This window comes from Phycodurus eques, chromosome 6 (genome assembly GCF_024500275.1).
Source record: "Phycodurus eques isolate BA_2022a chromosome 6, UOR_Pequ_1.1, whole genome shotgun sequence".
Classification (NCBI taxonomy): domain Eukaryota; kingdom Metazoa; phylum Chordata; class Actinopteri; order Syngnathiformes; family Syngnathidae; genus Phycodurus; species Phycodurus eques.
The window spans coordinates 5,584,042-5,608,822 of record NC_084530.1 but is presented as its reverse complement, the minus strand read 5'-3'; the positions used below and the strand labels follow the sequence as shown (position 1 = coordinate 5,608,822).

Sequence of the window (24,781 nt, the reverse complement as noted above, 5' to 3'; positions counted from 1 at the left end):
CCACCATCAGCAATCACTTATGGTGTCATAGTAAGTTCCGTTGACTTTGATGCAGGCAGTGCGGGTTCAGCTCCAAGTCAGTGACTGTGACTGACTGGCGTCAACACAGGGGGAATAAGCTCCAACTCCCCGTGACCCTGAACAGGATAAGCGGTATAGAAAATGGACACACTGCAATACACCTGGATTTTCAAGATTACATTTAATTCAGATTACTCCATAAAATGAGCTCATAAAGAAAAAAAAGATATATACATAATATAAAAGCTCATTCAATAGACAGTAATACAATAATGATACACATTACTGCATCTAGAATAAACACTGAATTTTAAAGTCAATGTGTGAACTGGAGCACTTCGCCAGCCCCCTTCCTTGCCTTTCAGGAAAAATGACGCCCCTCAAGAACGTGCTTTGTTCAATGTGCAAAATTTTGTATGAAGGGGAAATAAAATAAAACAGGTTTCTCTGTAGAGTGATCTAATCACTGTTCTCAACCTCAAAAGTGGTGAGTTCACATTATCCAGTGATAGTGTTTTGCTTTATCTAGAAATTGTAATCTAGAAATTTGCATTACACAACAGGTTAGGCAATCGCCTGTTGCTGTCTTTTTTGGGTTTTTTTTGTATATTGAATTCCATTGCTCAATATCTAAGTTTAATGATTGGGCGAGCAGTGGGGTGTGGGGGCGGGGGGTTGGGTTGCAGACGGGACGGTGGCCCCGGGCATCCATCCACCTGCGGGGAGAGGGTTGCGGAATCCAAACGGGTTTGGGTGGGCATCCAAATCCATCGACCTGAATTTCACTCAGGAGAAACATACCACTTTATAGCTACTGTAACTGAAAAACAAATTGAATACCGTCCAATTACTGTCTGTCTTGTTGATACGGGCTCAGGCACAAGAAGAGTGTTTTCAAGACTGAATTTGAAGTAGCTGCTGGTGAAGAATCTAAAGAATGAAAATCACAATTTGTATCAGAACTCATCAGTTTCTCGTAATGGTGTCCATAAGTATTGAGTTTGGCCTTCTTACCAACGTAGGGTGGCATGACGGGTAGCTGCTGTTGGCTTGCTGATATATATGGGCTTGATTCTTGATTCTTTAAGTTTTGCTGCTTTGGATCAACTATTATGTCATTTTCTGTGGAGGAGGATGCTTGTGGCACTTGAGGGACACAATCAGTGACAAGGTTTGGAAGGGGAGCTTCACTTTGAGCGGCGTCTAACAAAGGACCTGCTGCGTCTCTTGGCTTGTACGAATGGTTTCCCCGAGACACGCTGGGTGGAGAGAGGAGAGTGAGAGGAGCCTCTAGTTCACTGAGAGGGGTGGCAAAAAGGCTCGACAGAGACCTCGCACAAGCCTGGTCTGATTCAGCAGTTATTTTAATGGAAGAATCTTGGTATTTGACATAAGTAGACTTGGGAGAAGCAGAGACAGACTGAGTACATTGGTGGGGGCTGCATGAGGTTGTCGGCCTATCTCGTGTTGAACTCTGGGTGTCTACAATGCTCACAAAAAGGCTTTTAAATGGTGTTTTTAAGGTTACATTACATCCACGTCCCGACGGGTCAAGACAATCAGTTTTATGCTGCGTTATGGTTCTACTTGAAGAATATCCCTGTTGCGCCCCAGAATTGAAAGCAGAAGGTGTGTTTTTGGATGATGGACACTGCAAAGGAAGGTGATCGTTGGGTTTCCCAGAAGCACTAATATGAGAGGAGGTGTTGACAGGTGCAGCAGCAACAGCAGCACTCTCTTTAAACTGTGTGGACCTCTGAGGCGAGAGACTAAGAGTATGAATATCATTTGTCACATACAATGGATGGGACTTGAAGGGTGGGGAGTGTTTTGGAGTAGATAACCGACTAGGGTGGCATGAAAAAAGGCTTTGAAACCCACTCCTACGGGACTTTGTACATGGAGTGCAGTCTACAGAGGATGAAATGTCTGTTGGTAGTTGCTGGGTTTCTTCCTTTCTAAGAAAATAACGAGAGGTCTTACAACTTGAGGGTCCTGTTATGCATTCTGCACACTTCTCTGCTTGGGTGATTTTTGAGGACGTAGCAGGCACTGGTGTATTGTCACAATGAATAACCCGATCCACTTGGAGGACTGACGCCTTTTTCCGAGTCTCTCTCAGCACTTTGTTAGCTTCATTTTTCGTAGGTAATAAATCTGAGGCTTTGTTATCTTGGCTCACTGAACTCTGTTCAACTGTTGGAGTATATGATATGACCTGTGGCGTTGGCGCAGCAGCGGTAGGTGTGTTAACCAAAGTCGAGCTCTCTGTGGATTTAGATGACCCGAGGACAACATTAACTGCGTAAGGGACATCGCAATGGTTTGCTGATCCGTTGCAACCCGAGGAAGTGGGAGAGACCGAGAGGGTTGAGTGGCCTTGACTCCTGGGTGTTTTGAAGACACTAGACAACTGAGGTTCCAGCACCGCTTCAGCGGAATACAAAACAGGTGGTTCAGGACAGAGGTTAATTAATGGAGACTGGCACACTGGTTGATGTGACCGGGCATCTTCTTCAGTGACATCCACTACGCCTTCATTCGGACAAGTTCCCTTATTATAAGCATTTGAGTCAGCGCTGTTATAGAAGTTAAACCTGAAAAATAAAAACATGCTTTTTACAGATGGTCCAGCTGCACAGACCTTTTAATGATTGTGTGAACACATACCTGAAGGGCTGTACTAACTTCTCAGATCCCTTATTTGACTCTTCAGGTATATCAGGTTTGGTAACTTGTTTGACCTCTGGTTCATCTGTCGCTGGCTGAACTGAAGACTGTTCAGTTTTCCTAGCAAGCTCCATTTCTAATTCCATTACCTGTAGAGGAAAGAAATGTGCAGTAACTTGGTGCAAACTGTATTATACAATTGCAAGAAACATTTTTATTTTTTTACTGAAACATCACAGTGCAGGGTGGAAAAAGTGTGAATCTTTAGCTTTACAAACTCAGCAATATTCCCCTTGGATGTCACAGTCTCTCAAATTGGGTTGAGGTCAGGACTCTGACTGTGCCACTCCACAAGGTGCCTTTTCTTCTGTTTAAGCAATTTAGTTGTTGATTTACTTTGGTCCTTTTTTTCCTTTCCTCCACACACAGCAGTGTTCTTTCCACGCAACTCAACTTTGGTTTTATCTGTCCACACAATTGCTTTCTAGAAGAGCTTTAGAACATCTAGGCACTCGTTTGCAAACTTCAAACCTGTCGCAATGTTTTTGGGACAGTGATAGCTTCCCCCATTGACATTGATTCTTCTTTAATGCCTCACTTGTAGATTAGTCAAGGGAGATGTTCACATGTGCCAGAGAGTTCTGCGAGTGTTTATTTTCTTCACCTCATTGCTGCGGTCTGCTCTTGCTGTCATCTTTTCAGGACGGCCATTCCAAGGGAGAGTAGCAACAGTGTGAAACTGACTGGTAGACAAGGCTTTTAGAGATTTGGTTACCCTTTCTAACTTGATGCAAGTTAACAATTCTTAACTGTAAGTACTATTCTGATAGCCCTTTTGTGCAAGGCATGGTTCACACCGGGCAATACTTCTTGTGAATCGAAAACTCAAAACAGGTGTGTGCGTGTGTTTTTATAGGGTAACCAACATTTTCAATCTTCATATTAATTGGACTCTTGGTCAGCTGACTCTGGACTTTAATGTAAATTTAACACGGCATGTCCAGTGAAACCATGAAAACGTCATTTTTGTATGGTGTGAAGTTTAAGCAGACTGTGTTTATATATTGTTGTGACTTAGATAAGGATCAGATCACATTATATGATCAATTTATGCATAAATCCAGATAATTCCAAAGGGTTCACATACATTTTCTTGCATATGATCAAACGTACCCAAAATGTGATCCAAGTAAACTTTTATATACACACCTCATTCAACAATTTCATGGTGATGTCATTCAGTGGCTCGTGAGAAAACCTACAGTCCTCTCCTTTAGAACAGTGTCCCTTTTTATGGAAAAATTTGCAGGGGAAGGACTGTGCACAGCCGTTAAGGAAACAATTGAAATGGAACTGAAGCACTTAGGGTTCTACCATATATAGATCAAGACTTGATTCCAAATGCTGGCTTGCCTCGCCCAAGCTACATGTTATAGAATACTTTTTACCTGTAGTGCAGTCCACAGCGACGATATTTTGGCTACAGCAAAGGATATTGTGCATAAATGGGCATTGCTCCCCTTTCGTGCAACATTCTTGTATGTAATACTTGCAACTTTCTTTGATGAGATCGTTGTAAGCTTGAATGTGCTGCATTTGGCAGCTGTCACCCTGCGAGAAGAGTACGGGAAAACAACTTTTCAACACATCATGTGTTTAAATGTTTTTCTTGAGTTGGAGATCAGTTTTTAGTTAACATGCCAAAAATACAGCACTCACCTTGATGCACCTTCCATAAAGGAAATGGCGGCAAATGACCTGTCCATTCACCAACACGGCATTCTGCTCCTTGAACTCTGGTGTGAAGTATTTGATGGACTAAGAAAAATAATTATAAGAAGCATGACAGTAGAATTTGAAATGAAGCCACTTCATTCTCGATGTCAAATCTCACCTGTGTGTGATTCCGGTTCAGCCTATGATTTCTGTATTCGGTTCTGTCTCCTGATTTCCATGAACTTTTCATCTGATGGCTTCCCCCTTGATTTTGAGTCCGTCTTCGCGGCTGCTGTCGACCTTTCTGGTGCATTTTCTCTAGTCTCTGTTGTCGCTGGTTCACATTGTGTTTTGTTTTAAAATTTGGGCCAGTGTAACAGGCCTTACTGCCATAGTTGTATGCTACCCCCTTGGTGAATCCTGCCCTTGTATTCTCGTCGTCAGTGTTCTTCTGCACATGGTAGTTAACATTCTTGGAATAATCATCTTGGGAAAATATAGCAAAATCAGTCCTGCTTGCCTGTGTCTGGTGACATGGCCTCTGTGAAAGAAATGCAGACAAATAAATTTCAAGTTCTGAAACATTAACACCTGTCAGTGAGGTTTATCACCTGTTAACCCAGAGGCTCAAAAACAGCTTCTACCACCAAGCTGTGACATGCACCATGCATTGCCCTCCCTCAATATTGTCTGATGAAAATTTCAGGAGATGATTATCCTTGTTCCTGTGACAGTGAAAATAAATAAATTCTATTCCAAACCAGCGCTTCCCTACCATTTTCTTTTCTTTTTTAGCCAAAACCCATTTTACAATAGACAATTCTCACAGCACACCACCAAACAAATGTCGCAAAAGGTATATGCTGTGAACTGATATAATGGTCTCGTCTCAATTTACTCACTGTTTAGTGGAACACAAAGTTGTATTAAGTCATAGCTGTCTGATACATTTGTTTTTTAACCATTAAAGTGGGCAAACTACGAACACATAAGAATTTGAGGAGGGGACCAATACTTTTTCACAGCACTGTATACATATGTATATGTAAGAAGCCATTGATTGATTGAGCCTGAATTGAGATTTATTCTGTTGTATTATCGGCAACTGGTGGATACAGCTCAACTGTAACTAAACTTCAATCATAAACTAGAAGAACATTCCCTGCCTGTCATACTTGATGACCTCAGTAATATGCTGCAGCTGTATATGGGATATTATGCACGTTTGCAAACCTTTTAGAAATGCATCATTTTCTGCACAAATATGGTTGAAAACATGATACGTTTATTAATTTGAGGCAGATGAAATGCAACTTATACTTGACAAAGACAATGAGCCTAATATGGTTACTGCCCAATTAAGAGCATGTATCAGCGAAGTTCATGGGTTTCTTATTTCGACATGAAAAAAACACCAACATTGCTAACGAAGAAATGTTAACACTCAACAGTCTGTCCTCAATGTCATTGTGCTGTTAAACTGAAGCATTTTTGGTCTGACATAGTAAGCATGCAGTCTGCCCTCAGAAAACACTCCTCTTTCTCGCAAGGACTAAAACAAACACAAGCCAGACGAAGCTTTAATGGCAACATGTGAGCACATTCACATAGTGGTAAATGCTTGTTTATGGTACCTTCACATAGGGACCAGGTGCCTCCCCTCTTCGCGTCCTCTTTTTGCCTCTAGTACTTCTTTGGACCTTGCCAATGCCGTCCCTAAGATTAAAATGACAATTGAGTAGCCTTGGCGATCACTTAGTGATAAATGTGTGGAATAAATCCAAACTCACGTACAAAGGCAGCAGCTCCTACCTGATTGTAATAGACGGCTGACCATGACTCTGAGCACCGTTTTCAGAAAGACTCGCAAAAAGGTTTGTGAAAGACATTATGAGGATAAATCCAAGTCTTTTTTTTTTTTTAAATAACTCTTTTCCACACCTGGATTAAACGTGACAGTGCAAGCAAATTTGGTTCTGTCGCGCAAATTGTGCGTCACAAGACTTTGCCGCGTTCGGAGTCCCTCGGAATTTTGTAACATTTAAAATACATTCAAATAACTATTTTCTTTTGTGAGTACAGAAACATTTCGGAAATCTCCACATTAGAAACAATTAATGCATACATGCAACTAAATAAAGTGGCTAACAAATGCCAATATATTCTTTTGTTTCCCAGAGAAGTCACTAGGGTACGACGCGCTTGCTCCAGATGTCTATGGACTCAAGGTAAATTGTAACTCGTTTTTCGCGGTTAATGGGGAACAGAACCCGCCGCGAAAGGTGAAAAACCGCGAAGTAGGTCGCTGATGGTCATCATCTTCTTCTTCTTCGTCTTGGGCACCCCGGAGGAAGCTTTTGCATGGGCACAGCGCTTAGGCAGCATTGCAAGGGCTTAACTAATCAAAATAATAATAAAATAATAATTGTAGGGCGCTTTACTATGGTCAAGCAAGCGACCGTGTGCAGAATTGTTTTTACTCACTTTTTTACTTTTTATTTTTTGCTCATCCCGAACCACAGTGCTTCAGGTTAATCCAAAATGTCAATAAACCTCAAAAGAAGAATATTTTAAAAAGTTAAAGTGAGGTTTAGGCTTTCTTAAAGAGAATATCCATATGTGGCGACCAGTTCAGGGTGTACCCCGCCTCTCACCCAAAGATAGCTGGGATAGGCTCCAGCACGCCAATGACCCTAGTGAGAATAAGCAGTAAGGAAAATGGACACATCGATTTTACTCATGCATATTGGTCATATGCTAATCAGTAACACTGATGGTGGTAACTAGGTTGAACATGCAAGTCTGTCTTTCAAAATAACTTTATTAAGAGCACTAAATATAAGAATATGATACAAGAGAAACAAAAGTAAGCCATTAAAAAATGGAGCGTTCCTAAAAAAACAACACAGTAAATGTAACTGATTCACACCTGAGAAAAGTATGAAAAATAACTGCTATTTGGCCCTCTATTTTGTATTGTTTGACCTGTTTCGGCGTTAGATGCTTTTTATTTTTTTACTTACCGTCTAGGCATAATTCCACCTCACCAGCAACACACTTGACCACTTGTGAAAAGTTCCCCACAACTGCATGATCAAGACAGTTTGTTCTAAATTAATGGGGTTAGCCTATAAGTAATTAAATTAGACTGAACGTGATAGAAGGGGGTGTCATTAATCAGAAAGAATGATTACAAGTTCTGCAAGACAAAACCTGAACTTTGTTCCTCCACATGCGAGGCTGTCCTGACGTGTGGTTCAAAGTTCAGGTTATGCCGTTTCAGTGTTGTTTCCTCTCAGGGCGTGAGCCCTCTCGTTTGTGTGTGTTGAACTGTCTGAGCTGCAAGGATGACCCGCTGTGCCCTCATCGCTCCCCTCCTGCTCCTGTGCCTCCGCAGTACGGTCACTCAAAAAAACGAGGAAACTGTCGCAGCAGCGTCCCCTCCATCTGCAGCATCCGATGGCGTGAATGAAGAGGACACCGACTGGGGCCTCAACTCTCTGAGAGGCAGCTTTGAGGCTGCCAGCGGCTACTTTGACTCAATTCTGGAGTTCATGGGTGGCCGGGATGGACTCTGCCAATACCGCTGTCGATATGGTAAATTTGATTTCATCCAGCAAGTAACATTTGTCAGAATGTTTCGGGTGATGCAGCGTTAATTGTTAGGGCTGCTGCTTTCAAGTGAGAAACTGCTAATATTAATTTGCATTGTTTTATTTAGTTTTGGGATTTAGGATTCCTTTGGTCATGACCAGATGAAGACCACAATACGGAAACGCCACATAGAAAACCTACTTTTTTTAGCCATATTTATATAAAAAAAAAAAGTTAAAATAAAAATACAGTACCACCCTTTCACAGGGCCTCCTCATATTGTAAATTCCTTATAATTATCAATGCTTTTATCTGAGAGGCACACAAAACGGATGGACTGTGTCCTCAGCAGATAGCAAAAGTTTCATGTGGTGATCTCATATTTCTGTGTGTAACCTATGACATACTTGTATATATGATATTTTGGTATACCCTCTCCCAGGTAATGCTCCACTTTCACGTCCTGGGTACCAGATGCCTGAACCTAATGGGTGCAGCTCCTACTTCTTTGGTTTCCCTGTTCCAGAGGGGGTATGCACTTCACATTTACGGCAATTGGTGTAAAACGTTTAGTTTTTAAAATCTCATCTAAACTCTTGTTTAATAAATAAATACAAAATAAAAGCATAATTTGTCATCAAACTCTTCAAAATTGGTCCCAAAAATAAAAATTGGAAACAATGTTGTGAATGTTCCTTAGTCAAACACTTTACATCAAACTAGTTTCATGAAATTATGTAGAGTTAGTTACCCCAGTGTCTTATAATAAGCAGGGCAGTGACCTCCCGATCCTGCAGCCCACATTTGAATTTTCATTATGCATTAATACATCATGTAACTAAGTAGTGATTCAAGACAATAGACTAGTGTAGTTTTCATAGAATGTAGCCTGCATGTTGGTGCACGTTTTAAATTTGTTATTTTTTTTTAGTAAAAGACCACTGCAGATGCAAATAAATCCCACTGTAGTTTCCAAAACATTTTGACTAATCCAAAAAGAGTATTTCATTCAATATGATTCTATTTAACTTCAATTTATTTTACACGTATCGATGGTTTGTGATTATTGCAACCATTTGTTGTGCCCTAGATGGATATGGGGATCCCCGCCATGACGAAGTGTTGCAATCAGCTAGATATGTGTTACGATACCTGTGGCTCAAACAAGTACCGCTGTGACTCCAAGTTCCGCTGGTGCCTCCACAGCATCTGCTCCGACCTCAAGAAGAGCCTTGGTTTTGTGTCCAAAGTTGAAGGTTGGTATCCTCTCCACCTACCATTTCCACATATTCCCAACTTTCACCTTGATGAATGTTACAGAGCCACTCTTTTGCATCGTACGAAACTAACTGACTTCCCTCAAAGTCTGACAGCGGAATAATGACATCATATCTTACATTTGAATTTTTCTGTGGGAAAAGATCTATGGTAATCGAGATTTTAACTCACTGCTTGTTGAAACATTACAGCAATCAGATAAGCTGCTTTTGAAAAATCGACAAGAATCTTTGGGATGCTTTGACCATAGATTTGTTTTTTTCCACAAATGAGTGGAACAATATTCAATTAGTTGAAATACAATTAGTGAGGATTATTCAACAATGCCTAACAAAGTGGAGCTGAAATAAATCACCACTGAGGCCTAGTTCTGAAAATCTGTTCTAAAACATTTTTTTTATCGCAAATGCATAAAAGCTGGTTTACCCAGTGTTTTCAGGTAACTATTGTTGACAACTGCTGCAAAGGGTTACGTACTGTGCCTCTTGTCTGTCACTTTCTCTCATCAGCATGTGAGACGGTGGCAGACACTTTGTTCAACACGGTGTGGACTTTGGGCTGCAGACCCTACATGAACAGCCAGAGAGCATCATGCTACTGCCAAGGAGAAGAGAAAGATGAACTCTAAATACAAACCACATTCCTATTTATAAGACAGGTGAAGTTATAGCAACATGGGTGATATGGTGTTGCATGAATAGCTGCAATAGTATTTCTCGAGTGGCAATATTTGTTTAGTTTCCAAGTATTGCTCTCTGTATGAGAGAGGGTTTTTATCACCTGGATTTTTATTTTTAGGTGGGGATATTATCAGTCATTACACAGTAGTCATATTGTTTCCAACACCTTTTTAAAATGGATTGTATTGTTTGTAGGTGAACTGTATACTTTCTGAAATGACTGTTGTTAACTATAGTAAAGTTCAATTTGCTTTAACTAACTTTCAACAACTAGCATTGATCCATTTATTTATTTTGCATACTACTGATCCTGTTCAGGATGGGGGGACCGTGAAAGCCCTACTCATTACCTGTCAATCACTGGGTGAACGGCTCACTGGCCAGAAATGAATCCCAGGCCAGTTAAGGGAAGTAAAAGAAATCTATGTTTTATCTACTACACCACCAATACTCAAACCAGCAGTAAAAGTTTGCTTTTTGCGTCCCCCGTCCCCCCCAGTTATTTAGTGCAATAACTAAGCCACTGCATTCTATTCTGGCATTTAGCAAAAAAAAAAAAAAAAAAAAAAAAAAAAAAAAAAAAAGAAATTGGTACTCTTAATTGACTAAGTCACCAATAACCCCTAATTTAAGTAGACCTCCTGATAATATTAAAATACGCCTCTCTTTTGTAGGTAAGATGGTCATTTTGTGCTCTCTCCTCATGGGGTCTTTCCCCTTGGTCCCAAACATTTTTTTTAAATATTTTAGCAAGGGTGAGAGTGAGCAGACAATCGTGAAGCCAACTGATGATACAATTCGTAGTCGGTTTTCAGAAAAAAAAAAAGTTAGTCTAAAATATTTATTTTTTGTTAGTAAATCACTCATTACAAATTAGGAAAGGCAATCAAAAACAGCAGTGTCAATGACAAGTGTTGACTATTACGTCCAACTGCTGGGTCAGGGTTCTTAGTCAAACGTCACACATCTGTGTACACATACAAAAAAAGAAAAATAGATAAAATTAGTGATTTTCCCAAAATTCAAAATCATATTGCCCCAACAATGTAAATTTGTTAAATTCACACATGAAAGCAAATCAATGAAAAGATCACATTTGACAACAGTAAACACACTTGACATCTCCATATATAGACATACGAGGTGTGTCAGGAAGGTTTCACGACTGGTATCACAAAAGATATATTTTCCAAACACAAACTACAAGTTTCCTCCTTCAATGTCACAGACCTAGGCCTTCAGTGGGGACTGAAGTTACCTAATCCACCCCTTATACACAATCTAACAATGCGTGGCACTACAGAGAGACGCATTCCGCATATTTGAGGTGACTACTATTATTACTAAAGCAACATAGTTATCCCTTATCTTTCTCCAAACACCAAACCTCTCCACTACAATATCATACAGCAGTACACAAGCAAATGCATCTAATACATGACAAAAACATAAAACCTGAAGACAAAATACATTGTACTCACTAGAAATGCTGATTATTTACGGATGATTAAAATCCATCCTCCTTTCTTGCTTGCTCAGAGCGAGCTAGTTTGGACTCATACGTTTTACTCCAAGTGCTGAATAAATATTTTTTCTGGGTATAAACAAGCCAGCCAGCAACGGTGTTGTCCAACCTTATCCTCACGAATGTCCAGTTTTTCATGAAAAGGCCGCCTTTAAAATTGTTTTCAATAATGTTTGACATTCGTCCTCCTCTGACCCACAGAGTACCGTATTTTCACGACCATAAGGAGCACCGTATTATTGGGCGCTGGTATGGTAAAACATACGCTATCTTAAAACATACGGTAGCCTGCAAGCACGCTCAAACAATGTTTTTAAAAAGGCAGCGGGAGCAAAACTGAGTTCGGTTGTACTTTATTTAAGTATTTAACAATGTACTCACGTTATTTTTTTATCAATCCTCATCTTCTGTATCCGAAATGAACAGCTGGGCTAGTTCTCCATCAAACACGCCAGGTTCCCTCTCGTCATTGTCGGAGTCAGTCTCGTTGCCGTACGGCTCCTCAGAAATGATGCCGGCTTTTACGAAAGCTCGAACAACAGTGCAAGCAGACACGTTAGCCCGAGCATCCACAATCCATTCACAAATTGTGGCGTAACTCGCCCGGCGCTGCCTCCTAGACTTAGTAGAGCTGCGTTCGCCATCTGTCATCCGTGGCTCCCACGCCGCTCGCAACTTCACTTTCGACGCCAGAGTTATTGCACTCAGTCGAATGGTGACTGTAGAGACTCTTCTCCCGGCTATTCTTTGCTCATTAAGCCACCTCACCTTGTTTCCGCGGAAACTCAGCTTAGTCTTCTTGACTCAGCGAAGCTCGTTTTCCTGATTCCTCCTTGCTAACCACGGATTCGTTGATCTTGAATTCTCTCGCGGCTGCTCGATTCCCATGTTCCTCCGCGTAACTGATACCTTGCAATTTAAACTGTGCTTTGTAAGCGTGTCTCTTCGTAGGTGCCACTTTCGACTGCGGTCAAGTCAGCCGCCCCTAATTTTGTTCATACTAGGCATTACGGTAATAGGTCGCCAACTCGAGGCAAAAGCCACCTTCAAAATAAAAGCCTCCCAATAATACGGACGTCAGTACTCTTCGGTTAAGGAATGCAACCAGCAAAGTTCATTTGAATCTTGAGATACATTAAACAATATTAGGTGCGGCTGGCTTGACTGCTACTTTACGAGTGGAGGCTGGCTTGACCGCAGTCACTTTCGGGGATATATACCTACTGGTGGCTTGTCTTTAGCGTCCTCTGTCACGCGCACCCTTCCCCCTTTACATCCGCATGCTGTCCTCAGTCACATCCGCCTTCCTCTATATAAGCAGCATGTTGGCAGGAAATGCTCCCAGTCAGTCAAGCGAAGCGCTCATCAAAGTCATACAACAACATTTACAGATACTGGAACTCGGTGCACACATAAGGCGCGCCGCATTATAAGGCGCCCTGTCGATTTTGGAGAAAATTTAAGACTTTTAAGTGCGCCTTATGGTCTTGAAAATACGGCACATCGCAAGACTATTTAGCCTCAACCAGTCAGAGGACGGAAAAATGTCGACGTCACTCAGCTTGCACGAAGGACAAGAGTGGTGAATCTGAAATCAGATTGGTTTGTGGGTGTGTGTGTGTGTGTATACAAATGTGTATATATATGACTGGTTAATAAAAAAACAGCCATTGCTAATAGTGTATCAGTGTCATATGCTAGTTCTTATGGCATATATGTCAAGCTTAAGCCCGCGAGCCAGATGTAGCAGTAAAGGTTTGCTTTTTGCGCCTTTTTAACCCACTGTGAATTTGAGTTTGACACCCATGACTTTTGGCATTGAAGGCCCTGGGCAGATCACATTGACATCGCAACACACAAAAGCTGAAATCTGATTGGTCGAGAAAAAAAAAAAAATCTAACATTTACATTACTGGAAGCTGGGAAGCCCTCAGAACGACAATGAAATGAGGTAAATCAAGTGTGTAAAATAAATTCATACAATTTAAGTTGTAAATGTAGGAGAGTGCTGTTGATACGGTTTAGGGCAGCAGAGAATGCCTTGCAGGCCCTTAATGCGTACCGCACACATGCACGCACGCACACACAGTCCCCTCCAAAAGTATGTTCTTCATATTTGCTTAACAGAAAAATGCAGTTTTCACAGGTGAAACCCAAAGCCAAAAACAAGCACTAATGTTTAAGCAATCAATCTAAAAGGCAACACCTGAGCAACTAGAAACACCCATCAGTCACATGTTCCAATACTTCTGCTCACTTGAAAAGTGGGTGTCTTCATACAAAAGGTGCTCTGTCTGTCCTTTGTTTAACACAGCGAGATGTAAATACCATGAAATAAAAGCTGGAATTCTGAACTTTTGTCTCATTCATCTTTTGATCTGAAACCCAAATGTCTTCAGTATACAACAAACACAAAGGAATCGGCCTTGCCGTTCCAATACCTTTGGAGGGGAGTGCATCTGTGATCACACAGACGTGACTACGTTGCAGCTGCATGGCCTTGCAGAATGGTGGATCTGTATGCCTTTGTGCTGGAACAGTTTTGTTGTGCAACAGGAGAGTTTGAAATACTCCCTCTGCTTATTTTTAACTTTTTTTATTATCCTGACGTTTATTGAAAATGCAGCCGGACAGAAAAGGGTGTTAGGGGACAGACAGAGGTGAGAACCACAGCAGAACAATAGTGAGAGTCTGGATAGTTGAACACAAGTAACATTACAACAGTCATTTGTAGATTGGGAGGGGGGGACACCAGTGAGGACATGCAATAAAAAAAACGAGAACAAGATGAGGACAGAAAAGGGCAGGACAGGATGCGAGGAAAATGAGTAAAGCAGTGCTATTGACGAGTGGTGCGGTGGGATTTTTTTTTTAGTGTCTAAACACCTTTAAGAACCTGTGAGTTGATTATTATTAGTTGATTATTATTATAACCTGTGTTGTTAGTGAGAGCAGCACAAGTAATTAAAGCCTATAGTGTGCCTATCGAACTTATTAGTGAATGAACACCATATCACATGCATGTTAGTCAACTGGTGTACGGAGTTGCTGAGCAGGCACATCGAGGAAGGGTGAGCCCCCCTCACAAGGGAGGGGCCGAGTCAGCCAGCTCGTCCAGCAGGGGACTCAACCGGGTGGACGGCACCGACCCCTCATGAACCAGCGAGGTACCGAGCCCGACCGAAGCGCCCCGACCACACCCAACCCCACACCCTCCACCCAGCGAGGCCCCCCCGGCACCACCGCCCCCACCACCATCGGAGAGCATGGAGGCCCCACCCACCAACAGGGCCCAATGCATGACCGAGCTTCTCACCCTATCTCTAAGGGAGAGCCCGGACACCCTGCAGAGGAAACTCATTTCGGCCGCTTGTATCCGTGATCTTGTTCTTTCGTTCACGACCCACAGCTCACAGCCATAGGTGAGGGTGGGAATGTACATCGACCGGTAAATAGAGAGCTTCGCCTTTCGGCTTAGCTCCTTCACCACAACATACCAATACAAAGTCTGCATCATTGCAGATGCCGCACCAATCCACTTTTTGATCTCCCGTTCCATTTTTCCCTCTCTCGTGTACAAGACCCCAAGATACTTGGGCAGGATCTCATCCCCGACCTGGAGAGGGCATTCCAGCCTTTTCCGACTGAGGACAATGGTCTCACATTTGGAGGTGCAGATTTTCATCCCAACCGGTTTATACTCGGAAATGTAACAAATGGAACCAAAGACCAAATCATTATTTTTTGGCCCATCCAAGCTGCTTTTCTCCTATTTCTAATAACTTGGAAATTGCACCATGGTGCCATTTTAAAAGTTTAACTTGTTCAAAACTGTGTGGTCAAATTTCAGCCCTCTAAACCTTGATTTTAACTGATTCGTCTTTGATGGAAAACATCAAAATCCAAAAATGGACAAAGGCTGCCTAAGGGCTGGACTACAGTTCATTCTGTAAACATTTTAAACAATGCTTTCTGTATCGATATGTGCTGTTTCTACCCCTAGGTGTCAGTAAAGGCATGGAGTTTAATGCAGGAATGACTATGTTTGGGGGGGATTAAATAAATAAAAGTTGACTTAGTCACGTAGGGGTGACATGTTCCTAACTTCCTACTTTCCGATGTTCGAAAAGAAGCGCCTTTTTATCTCTTTCGGACCATATGCTGCATTCCACAAAGGTTAAGGAAAGGTGGCATATAAAGGTTAAAATACTGTCGCTGGTTAGAAGATTTGACTTTCTGGAGAGGCCCTATGTCATGCGCCCAAAAACAAAAGCACTGATTGTCAGAAGAGGAGATCTACGTATCTTCGATCGACTGCTGCTGAAATGTGAAAATATAGTTTCATTGTTGATCAAATAAGCTTAAATTCACTTATTCACTTTCAAGTTTATTGGACTTCAGTTTCAAAGTAATAAATCACATTTCAAATTATACTATTCAGATTCAGTTTTTAAATGCAATTATTAAAATTAAATACAATTTGTAATTATGTTTTTCAAATTCAGTTTTTTAATGCAATTATTTAAGTTTAGCAATTCAAATTCTAATAGGATTCAAATTTAGTTCCTGCTGGTACACATTTCAGCCCATAGTTTTTAGCCTTAAGTTTACTCCTGATTTTGTTTTATCTAATAAAGTTGCTCAAAGTTGTTTTTCATAAATAAGAGTTAGTTTATAATTTTTGAAATAAATTGTGTTCAGATGACATTTGCATTGGACTGCCACAAAATTAGTGTATTTATCTGTTGACTGACTGTCTTTACTATTATGGCCTAAAATTAATAATTTGAAATTTATGAAAGTAGGACTTCAAGCATGGCTGTTTCAGCTTGGGTTACAGTTACCCATATAAAACCAAGGTGGCATAAAAAAATAGCTAAATTAGAAAAATAAATTTACAAATGTCTTTAAAGTTATTAATTGAATTACAGTGGATTCGCAGTATTCACAAGGGATATCGCAAAAATCCGCAAATAATTGATGACAGTATAAAATACAGTGCGTCAGTTGGTTACCTGAGTGTCAGAATAGGGATTTGGCTGGGCGTGAGACTTGTTCTTTGACATCTGGTTAAATGCTTCCAGCTAAAAATGGAATTAAAAAAAGGTCCATGAGTAGAAATAATTGTAAAAAATGCATACATTTCGCCACAAAACAAACAAGTTCCCGCAAAGCCTTAAATTTATCAAAGACACACTATCTTCAGACCGATTGTACAATTTGCTGTCCAAGACTGAATCTCAGTTTTGTTTGTTTTTTTCCTTAGAGGGAGATTTTCCTTCCCTTGTTTGTTCTGCTCCATATAGACATTGCCTTGCAATTAGAGTGGTGCCTTGAGATACGAGTTTAATTCGTTCCGTGACCACGTTCTTAACTCAAATCTCGTCTCAACTTTAAAAACAACCACAGCTCCACACAAAGTACTGTACATTATATAAAAAGTAAAAATTAAACAGGGTAAGTTAAAACAACAGATCAATAGCAATGTTAAAAACTATAAAAACAAAACTCTAAAACAGTACAGATTCTCATGCTGACTTGAAAGCCAAAGAATAAAATTTGGTTTTAAGATGAGTTTTAAAAATGGCTTGTTTAGGGGGAGGTTATTCCCAAGAGATGGACCGGCACCGGGAAAAACTCTATCCCCTCTGACCCTTCGTTTAGTCCTCGATAACCCCAGGAGCGTCTGGTAAGCTCACCTGAGGCAGGAGTGTAGGGGGTGGAGGAGCTCAGAAATGTAAGTACGCCCCATTTAAAAACAAATAAAACAATCTTAAAATGCACCGGAAGCCAGTGAAGGAAGGCAAGAATTGGACTTATGTGCTCCCTCCTACGTGCTCCACAGTTTTGTAAATGTAATGTGAAAGGTGGGGGGGACAAATACTTTTTTGTCCCCGAATAACCCCCCCCCCACACTTGTTTTTGTAAATTGATTTGACAAATAAGACAGCAAATAGAACAACAAAAATACTATTTAAAGATTCTGATCAAACACAATAAGAGTGCCCACTATTACTGGACAGCTAAAGTTGAAATAAAATAACCTATGTTGTTCTATTATATTTATGTACTTTTTCTTAAGAGTTGAAGTTGAACGCTATGAGTGTTCTGACAATTCGGCGCCTTGCACATTTCTTTCACTATTATCTCCTTGTGCAGCGATTTGCCAAAATTAATAATTTCTCCATTTGATCCAATACACTCAACTACAACTAACTACATCAGAGAACAATCTAAACTTACCTTTTTTCTCAAGTTTGCTTTAATTTCCTCGTCTGTTGGCGTTTGTTTTTTCTTTGATTTATCTTTCTGACCATGGGTAGGCTCCACCTTCTTCCCAGAGGCTTTAATATGTTTTGCGACAAAGGGAATGTTATTGTCCCAATGACAACCCAATGTCTGCACATCTTGAACCTGTTCCTCTAGCAGTTTTAGTCTTTTAGTTTTCTCTTGGTCGGATTGCTCTTTATCCAGAGACATATCACCAGTCATTCGTGGCAAACAATGGCCAAGTGGGTGCTTCATATTGACCACCTGCAGGTTCCCAGGGCCAGAGATTGAGCCAAATTGACCTTCGCTCATAGACAGGTCTGGATTCACACAAAAAACGTTTTCAAGGGAGTCGCGGTCATGTCTTACTGAGGGAATAGCATGGTGAGAATGGTTGGTGTCCATTGAGTACGGAGAACTACTGGGATAATGTGGAGTGGTACTGACACCTGGAGTGCTTGTCCAATAAGAGCTGGTGTCACTGCTATAGGTTGTATCGTAGTGAGAGTAATGAGGAAATGTATAATCTGGGCAAGCAGACAAAGTAGGATCACAATGGGAATGAATATAAGGGATTTCATTGAAGATGTCGTCACCTTTGTTTTTGCCAACAGTCGTCCGTGCTTGTATGTCATCTTGGGTTATATATAAAGATGACAATTCCTCTCTGGTCTTTCTTGAGCCACAGCACGCAGAAAATGACTCTTTCTTGTGACGATCCTGAGACTCCCTGCTCTGGGCGAGCTGTCTGTAAGAAGGACTGCGACTACAGCTTCTGGAAGATGAAAACGAGGAGGGGGAGGAGGAAGAGGACTTCCTGTCAATTTTGCAGGAACCAGTTGTGGTCACTGGACTCTGCTGCTCCGTTCTGCTGGCAGCTACTGGGATGCTTTCATTCCTTTTTCCATACAGCCTCTCTTGAGTCCGGTCTGTTAGTTTACTCAAGTCTTCCACTTCCAGCCTTAAGCCCAAAGTGTTTAGAATGTTTTGGAGCTGTTCATGCTGCTCATCGACCTTTGACATTTCTTTTTCTTCTTTTTTGGTTTTCTCCATTGTCAGGGGAGACCTGGATCTACTACTGGAGCTTAAAGAGTCATTGCCGTTCTTATTGTCATCCGGAAGTGAGTTTGTCTCCTTGGGGGACTGTTCACGAGTGGGAAGCTCTGTCCTGTCTCCACTGTTCTCTGATAGGTGGGGTCCACTGTTGAACTGAAGTCTCTCACTGCTAGTAGGCAGATCTGAATCTTCCGTCACACCAGAAGCCTCACTGTTGAAGGGTTGGTCTTCTAAATGAAGATCTTCGCTGTCATCGTTGACAATCCTACTGAGCAGGTCCATGTCAACTCCCTTGTTGAGCAAGTTAAGAAAGCACTCAAAGCCTTTGTTGGCAACACTCTCTTCCATGATTTGTGAACTAATGCTTTTACTGGGAGGAGGTGGGGGGGGAGGTCGTGTGGCCATTTCATGATTGGAAACCTGGCAAAAATCAAAACTTAATCTTAAACACATCATGGATTAAATACATGTATTCTGAATAAAAAAGAAAACATCCTACGATAGCTACCTAAATTGGGCAATATGCCGCAACCTACTAAACAAGACTACTTCATCCACAATTTGTTTTACAATTCACAACAGGATTCATCTCATTTGTAAATTTCCAACAGGGTTGTAATACAATAACTGATCTGGTTTGTGTTTCTGGTATTGGTGGGAATTTTACAAACTTCGCTTGATTGAATACATCAGTCAATTCAATGTTTTTCTTTATTTTTAGAGGGCTGGGAGGATTCAGAAACCTCTTGTTTCCATGTCAGTGTCACAACGAGCAGAAAAATGAGTTGCCATAGTTGAGGTATTTATGGATGTAGCCTAATTTCCGATGGCTGCCATGCTTCAAAGTGGTTCAGACTGAACAGCGTCCTAGCTGGTTGTGCCCAAGTAGGGCACTCCCTTTTGCCTCAATTACAATTAACCAACGATTTATATCACACAATTGACCGAATTCTTAATGATACCAGAACCTTGATTTTTATACCCATTTATAGTCTCTGTTACCCTAACAGCAGGGTACCAAAAAGTGGTATGGTGAAGTGGGACTTATTTTGTTAAAATTTGGTGCAAGCTATGACAATGGAAAGGCAAACAAAAGGACCCAAACTGTATTGATTGGTGGCCAGAGAGCTCATTCTTAGGACCCCTATCTCACTGGCCTGGAGACTAGTTGGCGACCTGATGGCGACTCAAGTCTCCGCTAGTTGCAGAGACGTCACCCGGAGAATAGCCGGGTTGCCAATGAGTCACGGTGAAATCGAACATGTTCTATTTCATTGGAGATCTTTTGGCAACTCCCCTATATGCTCACTATAGAGAAGAGCCTGAAGGTAGCTTAATGTCACTAAATTGCGAGCAATCGTTGCCAGAATTTATATGGACTTCTCTACCTATGGCTACTTCAACCTCCGAGAATATCAGAACGATCATCCCAAAACTTAGGATTTTATGGACGTTAAAAGTGTTTTTCTCATGTCCTACTATCCGTGCTCACACACGCACACAATATACGTTATAGCTGCATGATTTTTTTGTTTGAGCATCGTCTTCGCAATGTACATGTTTGCAATAGTCACATCACAGGGTCTTCTTTTGACGTTGTACTGGTAAAAAAACAGTGACTCAACAGGAATAAACATGACCAGCAGAGGGATCTCTTTCGACATGCTCATAAGATTAGGAGCCATGCTACGGTTAATTATAACACTTCAAACAACATGCGGACCATTTAATGCTGATCGGCTTTGTCATAATTCGCCGATCCGATCAATGACTCTGCAAAAGACATTTACTCCGCGTCGCCATCGTGTACAGTATATTCAAATCCAAAAACTAGTTTATTTATAGCCTTGTCGTGTGTCTTTTGATGTAGCACTGGAAATATCTGACGGTCAATAAAGTTTTTTTAAACAAAAAAACCATGTCGGCGTTTTGGGACAGACAACACGTAATGCCGGATAAGACTACAAGACAAATTTGGTCTTTCATGATGGCACTATGTCAGACTACTGCAATAAATTATTGTATTCCGATACCACCGCATCCTGTTTATTACGATCATTGGGATTTATCTTGTCAACTCAAACGCGACCAGATACACACCTTACCGTGGTGACGACAACAAGAGTGGATCACGCCGACTGTATTATAAGGACAAAATGGGTAAAGATGTGTTGGTGGTCACCGGTGCTCAGGACAGGAGAGGACGTTCGTTTAAGGCTTGCTTAAGGTATGTTCGCGTACTTTTAATACGATACGGCTCGCAAGCAGGCAACAAAACGTTATGTACCCAAGCAAGCTAGTGCTGGCACTAACGGTTGTGCGTAAACATGCTGCCGTTCTGTCGAAACATGCTCTAAAGTTTCGGTGTGAGTGAAGTAATTTAATTAAAATAAAGTATTTTAATTACAGTAAGTTAGCACCCATTATCTCTGTCACATTGTAATGTTGGTTTGACCTGACTGATTAGAATACATATGACTAGAGCAGGCGGCACGGTGGCCGACTGGTTAGACCGTCAGCCTCACAGTTCTGAGGACCCGGGTTCAATCCCCGTCCCCGCCTGTGTGGAGTTTGCATGTTCTCCCCGTGCCTGTGTGGGATTTCTCCGGGCACTCCGGTTTCCTCCCACATCCCAAAAACATGCATAAATTGGATACTCTAAATTGCCCGTAGGTGTGCATGTGAGTGCGAATGGTTGTCTGTTTGTATTTGCCCTGCGATTGGCTGGCAACCAGTTCAGGGTGTACCGCGCCTCCTGCCCGATGACAGCTGGGATAGGCTCCAGCACGCCCGTGACCCTAGTGAGGATAAGCGGCTCAGAAAATGGATGGATGGATGGATAGAGCAGTGATTTCCAACCTTTATGGAGCCAAGGAACATATTTTAGAATAGAAAAATCTCACTGTAGGCCAACAAACAAAAATGTCACAAAAAGTGGATACATTAATCACTGTATGTACTTCCTGCCATCTAATAGAAGACCATGCATTTATTCTGTGTGTCACTATGCCTCACTGGCATAAATAGATGAACAAAGATACATTATTTATTGTAAATATAATTTTTTGAACAATTAAGTACACAAGTATATACAGTAAACGAACAGGTCAGTTTAATAGACACATTGCTCCATCTTGTGATCGGATCGGTTATCGTTTTCTTAAACTTGCTGATCGGCCCCAAAAATCCTGATAAGTGTAAAGCCTACTGAATATATGGGGCCAGCACTGGTTCCGACAGGGCAACCCCAACTTGGGTCATGATGGCCTGACAGGCCACTCAAAAAGGCTAAATGTCAGACCCTGTACTGTCAAATTAACATGTGAAAACACCATTCAACTTCTCTAATCCATACCAACTAAATCATTTTTAATATGCATTGTACTTGCACTCTTGTGACCAAACAGTGATTTATGACTAATGTACTAACCGGGCTTTTTGATGTAAATCCACTGGGTTCACAGACTCTATGCTTCATTACAGCTTTGACTCTGAGCTTCAAGGGATGATGGTCTTCCAGCAGTACTGTGCTATGGCTTGGAGAGTCATCCCTCTCAGTAGGCGACCAGTTCGTCTCGCCCTGAAATTGACAGAAATATTAAAAAAGCCCCACCCACACAGAGTAATAACTTCTGATAGAACAAACTTTCTCACCTTTGACCGGAAATTGAGAGAATGTCGCTGCTGCAAAATTGTAGTCACCCTATCTCTAAGAGTTGCACCCTTAAAGTCTGGAGTTTCTGTCTTCTTGATCATTTCAATCGCCTTTATAAGAATGGCAGCTTTCTTGTGTAATATTCGTTCTTCTATCGCTCGAAGAACATGAATTTTTCTGGACAGCTCTGCATCACCTTCATCTTCCAGAGGTTCCCCGTCAGAGTTCCGAGCGTCAGCATGACTGTAAATGCTATAGGGTGAGTTCACTCCCCCGTCATCGGTGTCTCTCTGGTAAACTGAATTCAGACTTCTCTGCTGACATAGAGAAGCGTCTACCCAGTCAACCGGGTCCATTCTTCACCCAAGACCTCCCTCCCGCATGTAAGGTGTGCGTCAAGAGATTTGGAGTTGAAGGAAAGTAATCAACGTCTGTTTGCATGCAGTGTGTTCGTTTAATGCTACTGCAAAGGTTAGCTTACCTCCGAAATTACTTGAAACGCCTGAGTGGACAAACCCCACTAGCAACCTAGGTCCGATTTTTTCAGCCCAAGTATTACAATCCAATTTTGGATGCGCAAGGGTACGAGTGGTAGACCATCAAACTCTACACCAACATAATAATGTGGTACACTGTACATGGCAGAACAGTGCTAACAGATAAAACAGCCAAACACTGACTGTACTTATGACTTAGCATAGTGGCTAATAAGTATCTCGGACCGTTTACGTAAAAAGCATTTTCTCGCTTCACATTCCGTAACGAAATGTGTTTTTTATGTTTGGAGTCTAAAAATTAACTCCCCACTGACCTTAAAAAAATAAAATATAATTAAAATGTAAAAGTGTGCATGGTGTCGATGATACAACAAGCAACTTCCACGACAAATACGAAAACAAGACTTCTCCTTCGATCTTTAAGGAACGTTTTTAGTTAGTGGCGCCCCCTAGTGTGTGGAAGAACTAATGTCAGATAACGCCATCAATTAAAATCCAGGGCAACCAGTAACAAATACAATACCTAAAACCTAACCCTAAAATAGTTGTTTTATATTATATCTGTTGCTTATATCAGCTACAATGACAAACAGCGGCAGAAATAAGTGTTTAACACGTCACTATTTTTCTCACTAAATATACTTCCAAAGGTGTTTTTGACATGAAATTTTCCACAGATGTTGGAACAACCCAAGTAATCCATACATACAAAGAAAGTAGAACAAATAAGATCAGAAATTAAGTTTTGTGTTATGTGAAACACACAGTAACCACCGTGCTTATTTCCGCCGCTGTATGTTCCTGCATTGATACAGCATCTTAGATACAGAAGCAGCATGTTATAAAATACATCCTTATGATCGCTATGTACGTTTCAACGTTAAAGAAGGAGCATCTCATGGTTTGAGTAAGCAACAAGAGTGTGACCAAGCTCCAAACAAAACTCTTTGCTTTTACTCTATACTATAGTGCCACTGACTGGAAAATTCCATTACCCCCCCCCCCCCCCCCCCCCCTTTTTGTCCTGTTTGGCTGTTGGGTCAAACAGAACAGATTATCTTTATCCCTTTTATGCCGGAACAGTTTTACTAGTGCCACAGTGAAGTTTTTGAGATGCCAATATGGTTCTTTGTATTCTGATGGATTTTTATTAAAAATTCAGTCAAACAGAACAAAGTTTTAAACGGGAATGACAGGAAAAAAAGAGGAAGCGACAGTGAAAAGATAACTAAATAATAGAGGAAGAGAAGACAACAAAAGACAGGACACTAGCTGTAAGAAAGATAAGAAAAATAAATAATTATATGCATCGTACAATGACAGATTCAAGTGTTGTATGGGGCAGTAGTGCGACACCCTGTGAAAGAAGGACAGGACAATATAGGACAGGACTGGAAAGGACAAGGACCAGTGGGAAGCATGCAGGACAGAGGTAGTGGACCTGGCTGTACAGCTGAAGTGTAGTGAGAGTGGCTATGTAAATTGTAAACATCTATAGAAACAGAGTGCAAGTGACAGGATACCCAGGAAGTTTGCATAGTTATAAGAGTTATTTATTGCAATGAGTGGCCCCACACCAAGCACAGAGGTGAGTATCTGTGGATCCAAGTAAATTGACACCATCTCACATGCACAATAACCTTCAGAAGTGACCTGCACTTGCTGCGCATGCACCAAGGGGGCTGAGGAGCCCGCCACACCCAACCGAGAGGCGGGATCGAGCCCAGGAGCCCACCAGAGAGCAGCCTCGCGGACAGGACACCACACACACCGAGCGACCCAGGGTGGTCCACCGGCCCCACCGAGGCACCCCAAAATC

General features: G+C 41.4%; 2 protein-coding genes across 10 annotated transcripts; one reads left to right on the top strand and one right to left on the bottom strand.

Moving 5' to 3' along the window:
- Positions 1 to 271: 271 nt before the first annotated feature.
- On the bottom strand, positions 272 to 23,503 carry LOC133403662 (uncharacterized). 9 transcript variants are annotated; one of them, XM_061678765.1, is made up of 9 exons: positions 6,220 to 8,212; positions 6,042 to 6,123; positions 4,586 to 4,948; positions 4,411 to 4,509; positions 4,188 to 4,302; positions 3,901 to 4,010; positions 2,692 to 2,840; positions 1,036 to 2,618; positions 272 to 951 (listed from the first exon to the last, which is right to left on the bottom strand). In XM_061678765.1, exons 1-9 carry the CDS (start codon positions 6,294 to 6,296, stop codon positions 869 to 871), a joined length of 2,661 nt encoding a protein of 886 aa, XP_061534749.1. In that variant the 5' UTR covers positions 6,297 to 8,212; the 3' UTR covers positions 272 to 868. The 9 variants fall into 9 exon arrangements, 5 of the variants coding, with proteins under 5 accessions (XP_061534749.1, XP_061534753.1, XP_061534751.1 ...); XR_009768720.1 differs by lacking the exons at positions 272 to 951; positions 1,036 to 2,618; positions 2,692 to 2,840; ... (3 more) ...; positions 4,586 to 4,948; positions 6,220 to 8,212 and adding exons at positions 9,154 to 9,274; positions 9,757 to 9,876; positions 16,500 to 16,568; ... (1 more) ...; positions 22,241 to 22,390; positions 22,465 to 23,503 and having other exon boundaries at positions 6,063 to 6,123; XR_009768719.1 differs by lacking the exons at positions 272 to 951; positions 1,036 to 2,618; positions 2,692 to 2,840; ... (4 more) ...; positions 6,042 to 6,123; positions 6,220 to 8,212 and adding exons at positions 8,281 to 9,274; positions 9,757 to 9,876; positions 16,500 to 16,568; ... (1 more) ...; positions 22,241 to 22,390; positions 22,465 to 23,503.
- On the top strand, positions 7,640 to 9,934 carry LOC133403664 (group XIIB secretory phospholipase A2-like protein). The gene is given in 5 exon segments (XM_061678771.1): positions 7,640 to 7,750; positions 7,752 to 8,004; positions 8,444 to 8,532; positions 9,092 to 9,257; positions 9,789 to 9,934. Coding segments are annotated over 5 exon segments (738 nt in total). The 3' UTR covers positions 9,908 to 9,934.
- Positions 23,504 to 24,781: the final 1,278 nt, after the last annotated feature.

Bases quoted from the DNA above. Each gene is read 5' to 3' on its own strand.
- LOC133403662 (XM_061678765.1), bottom strand. From the start codon at position 6,296: ATGTCTTTCACAAACCTTTTTGCGAGTCTTTCTGAAAACGGTGCTCAG. The intron at 4,303-4,410 runs GTGAGTGCTGTA...CTCTTCTCGCAG, and splicing joins TTTATGGAAGGTGCATCAAG to GGTGACAGCTGCCAAATGCA. The intron at 2,841-3,900 runs GTGTGTATATAA...TTTCCTCTACAG, and splicing joins CCATGAAATTGTTGAATGAG to GTAATGGAATTAGAAATGGA.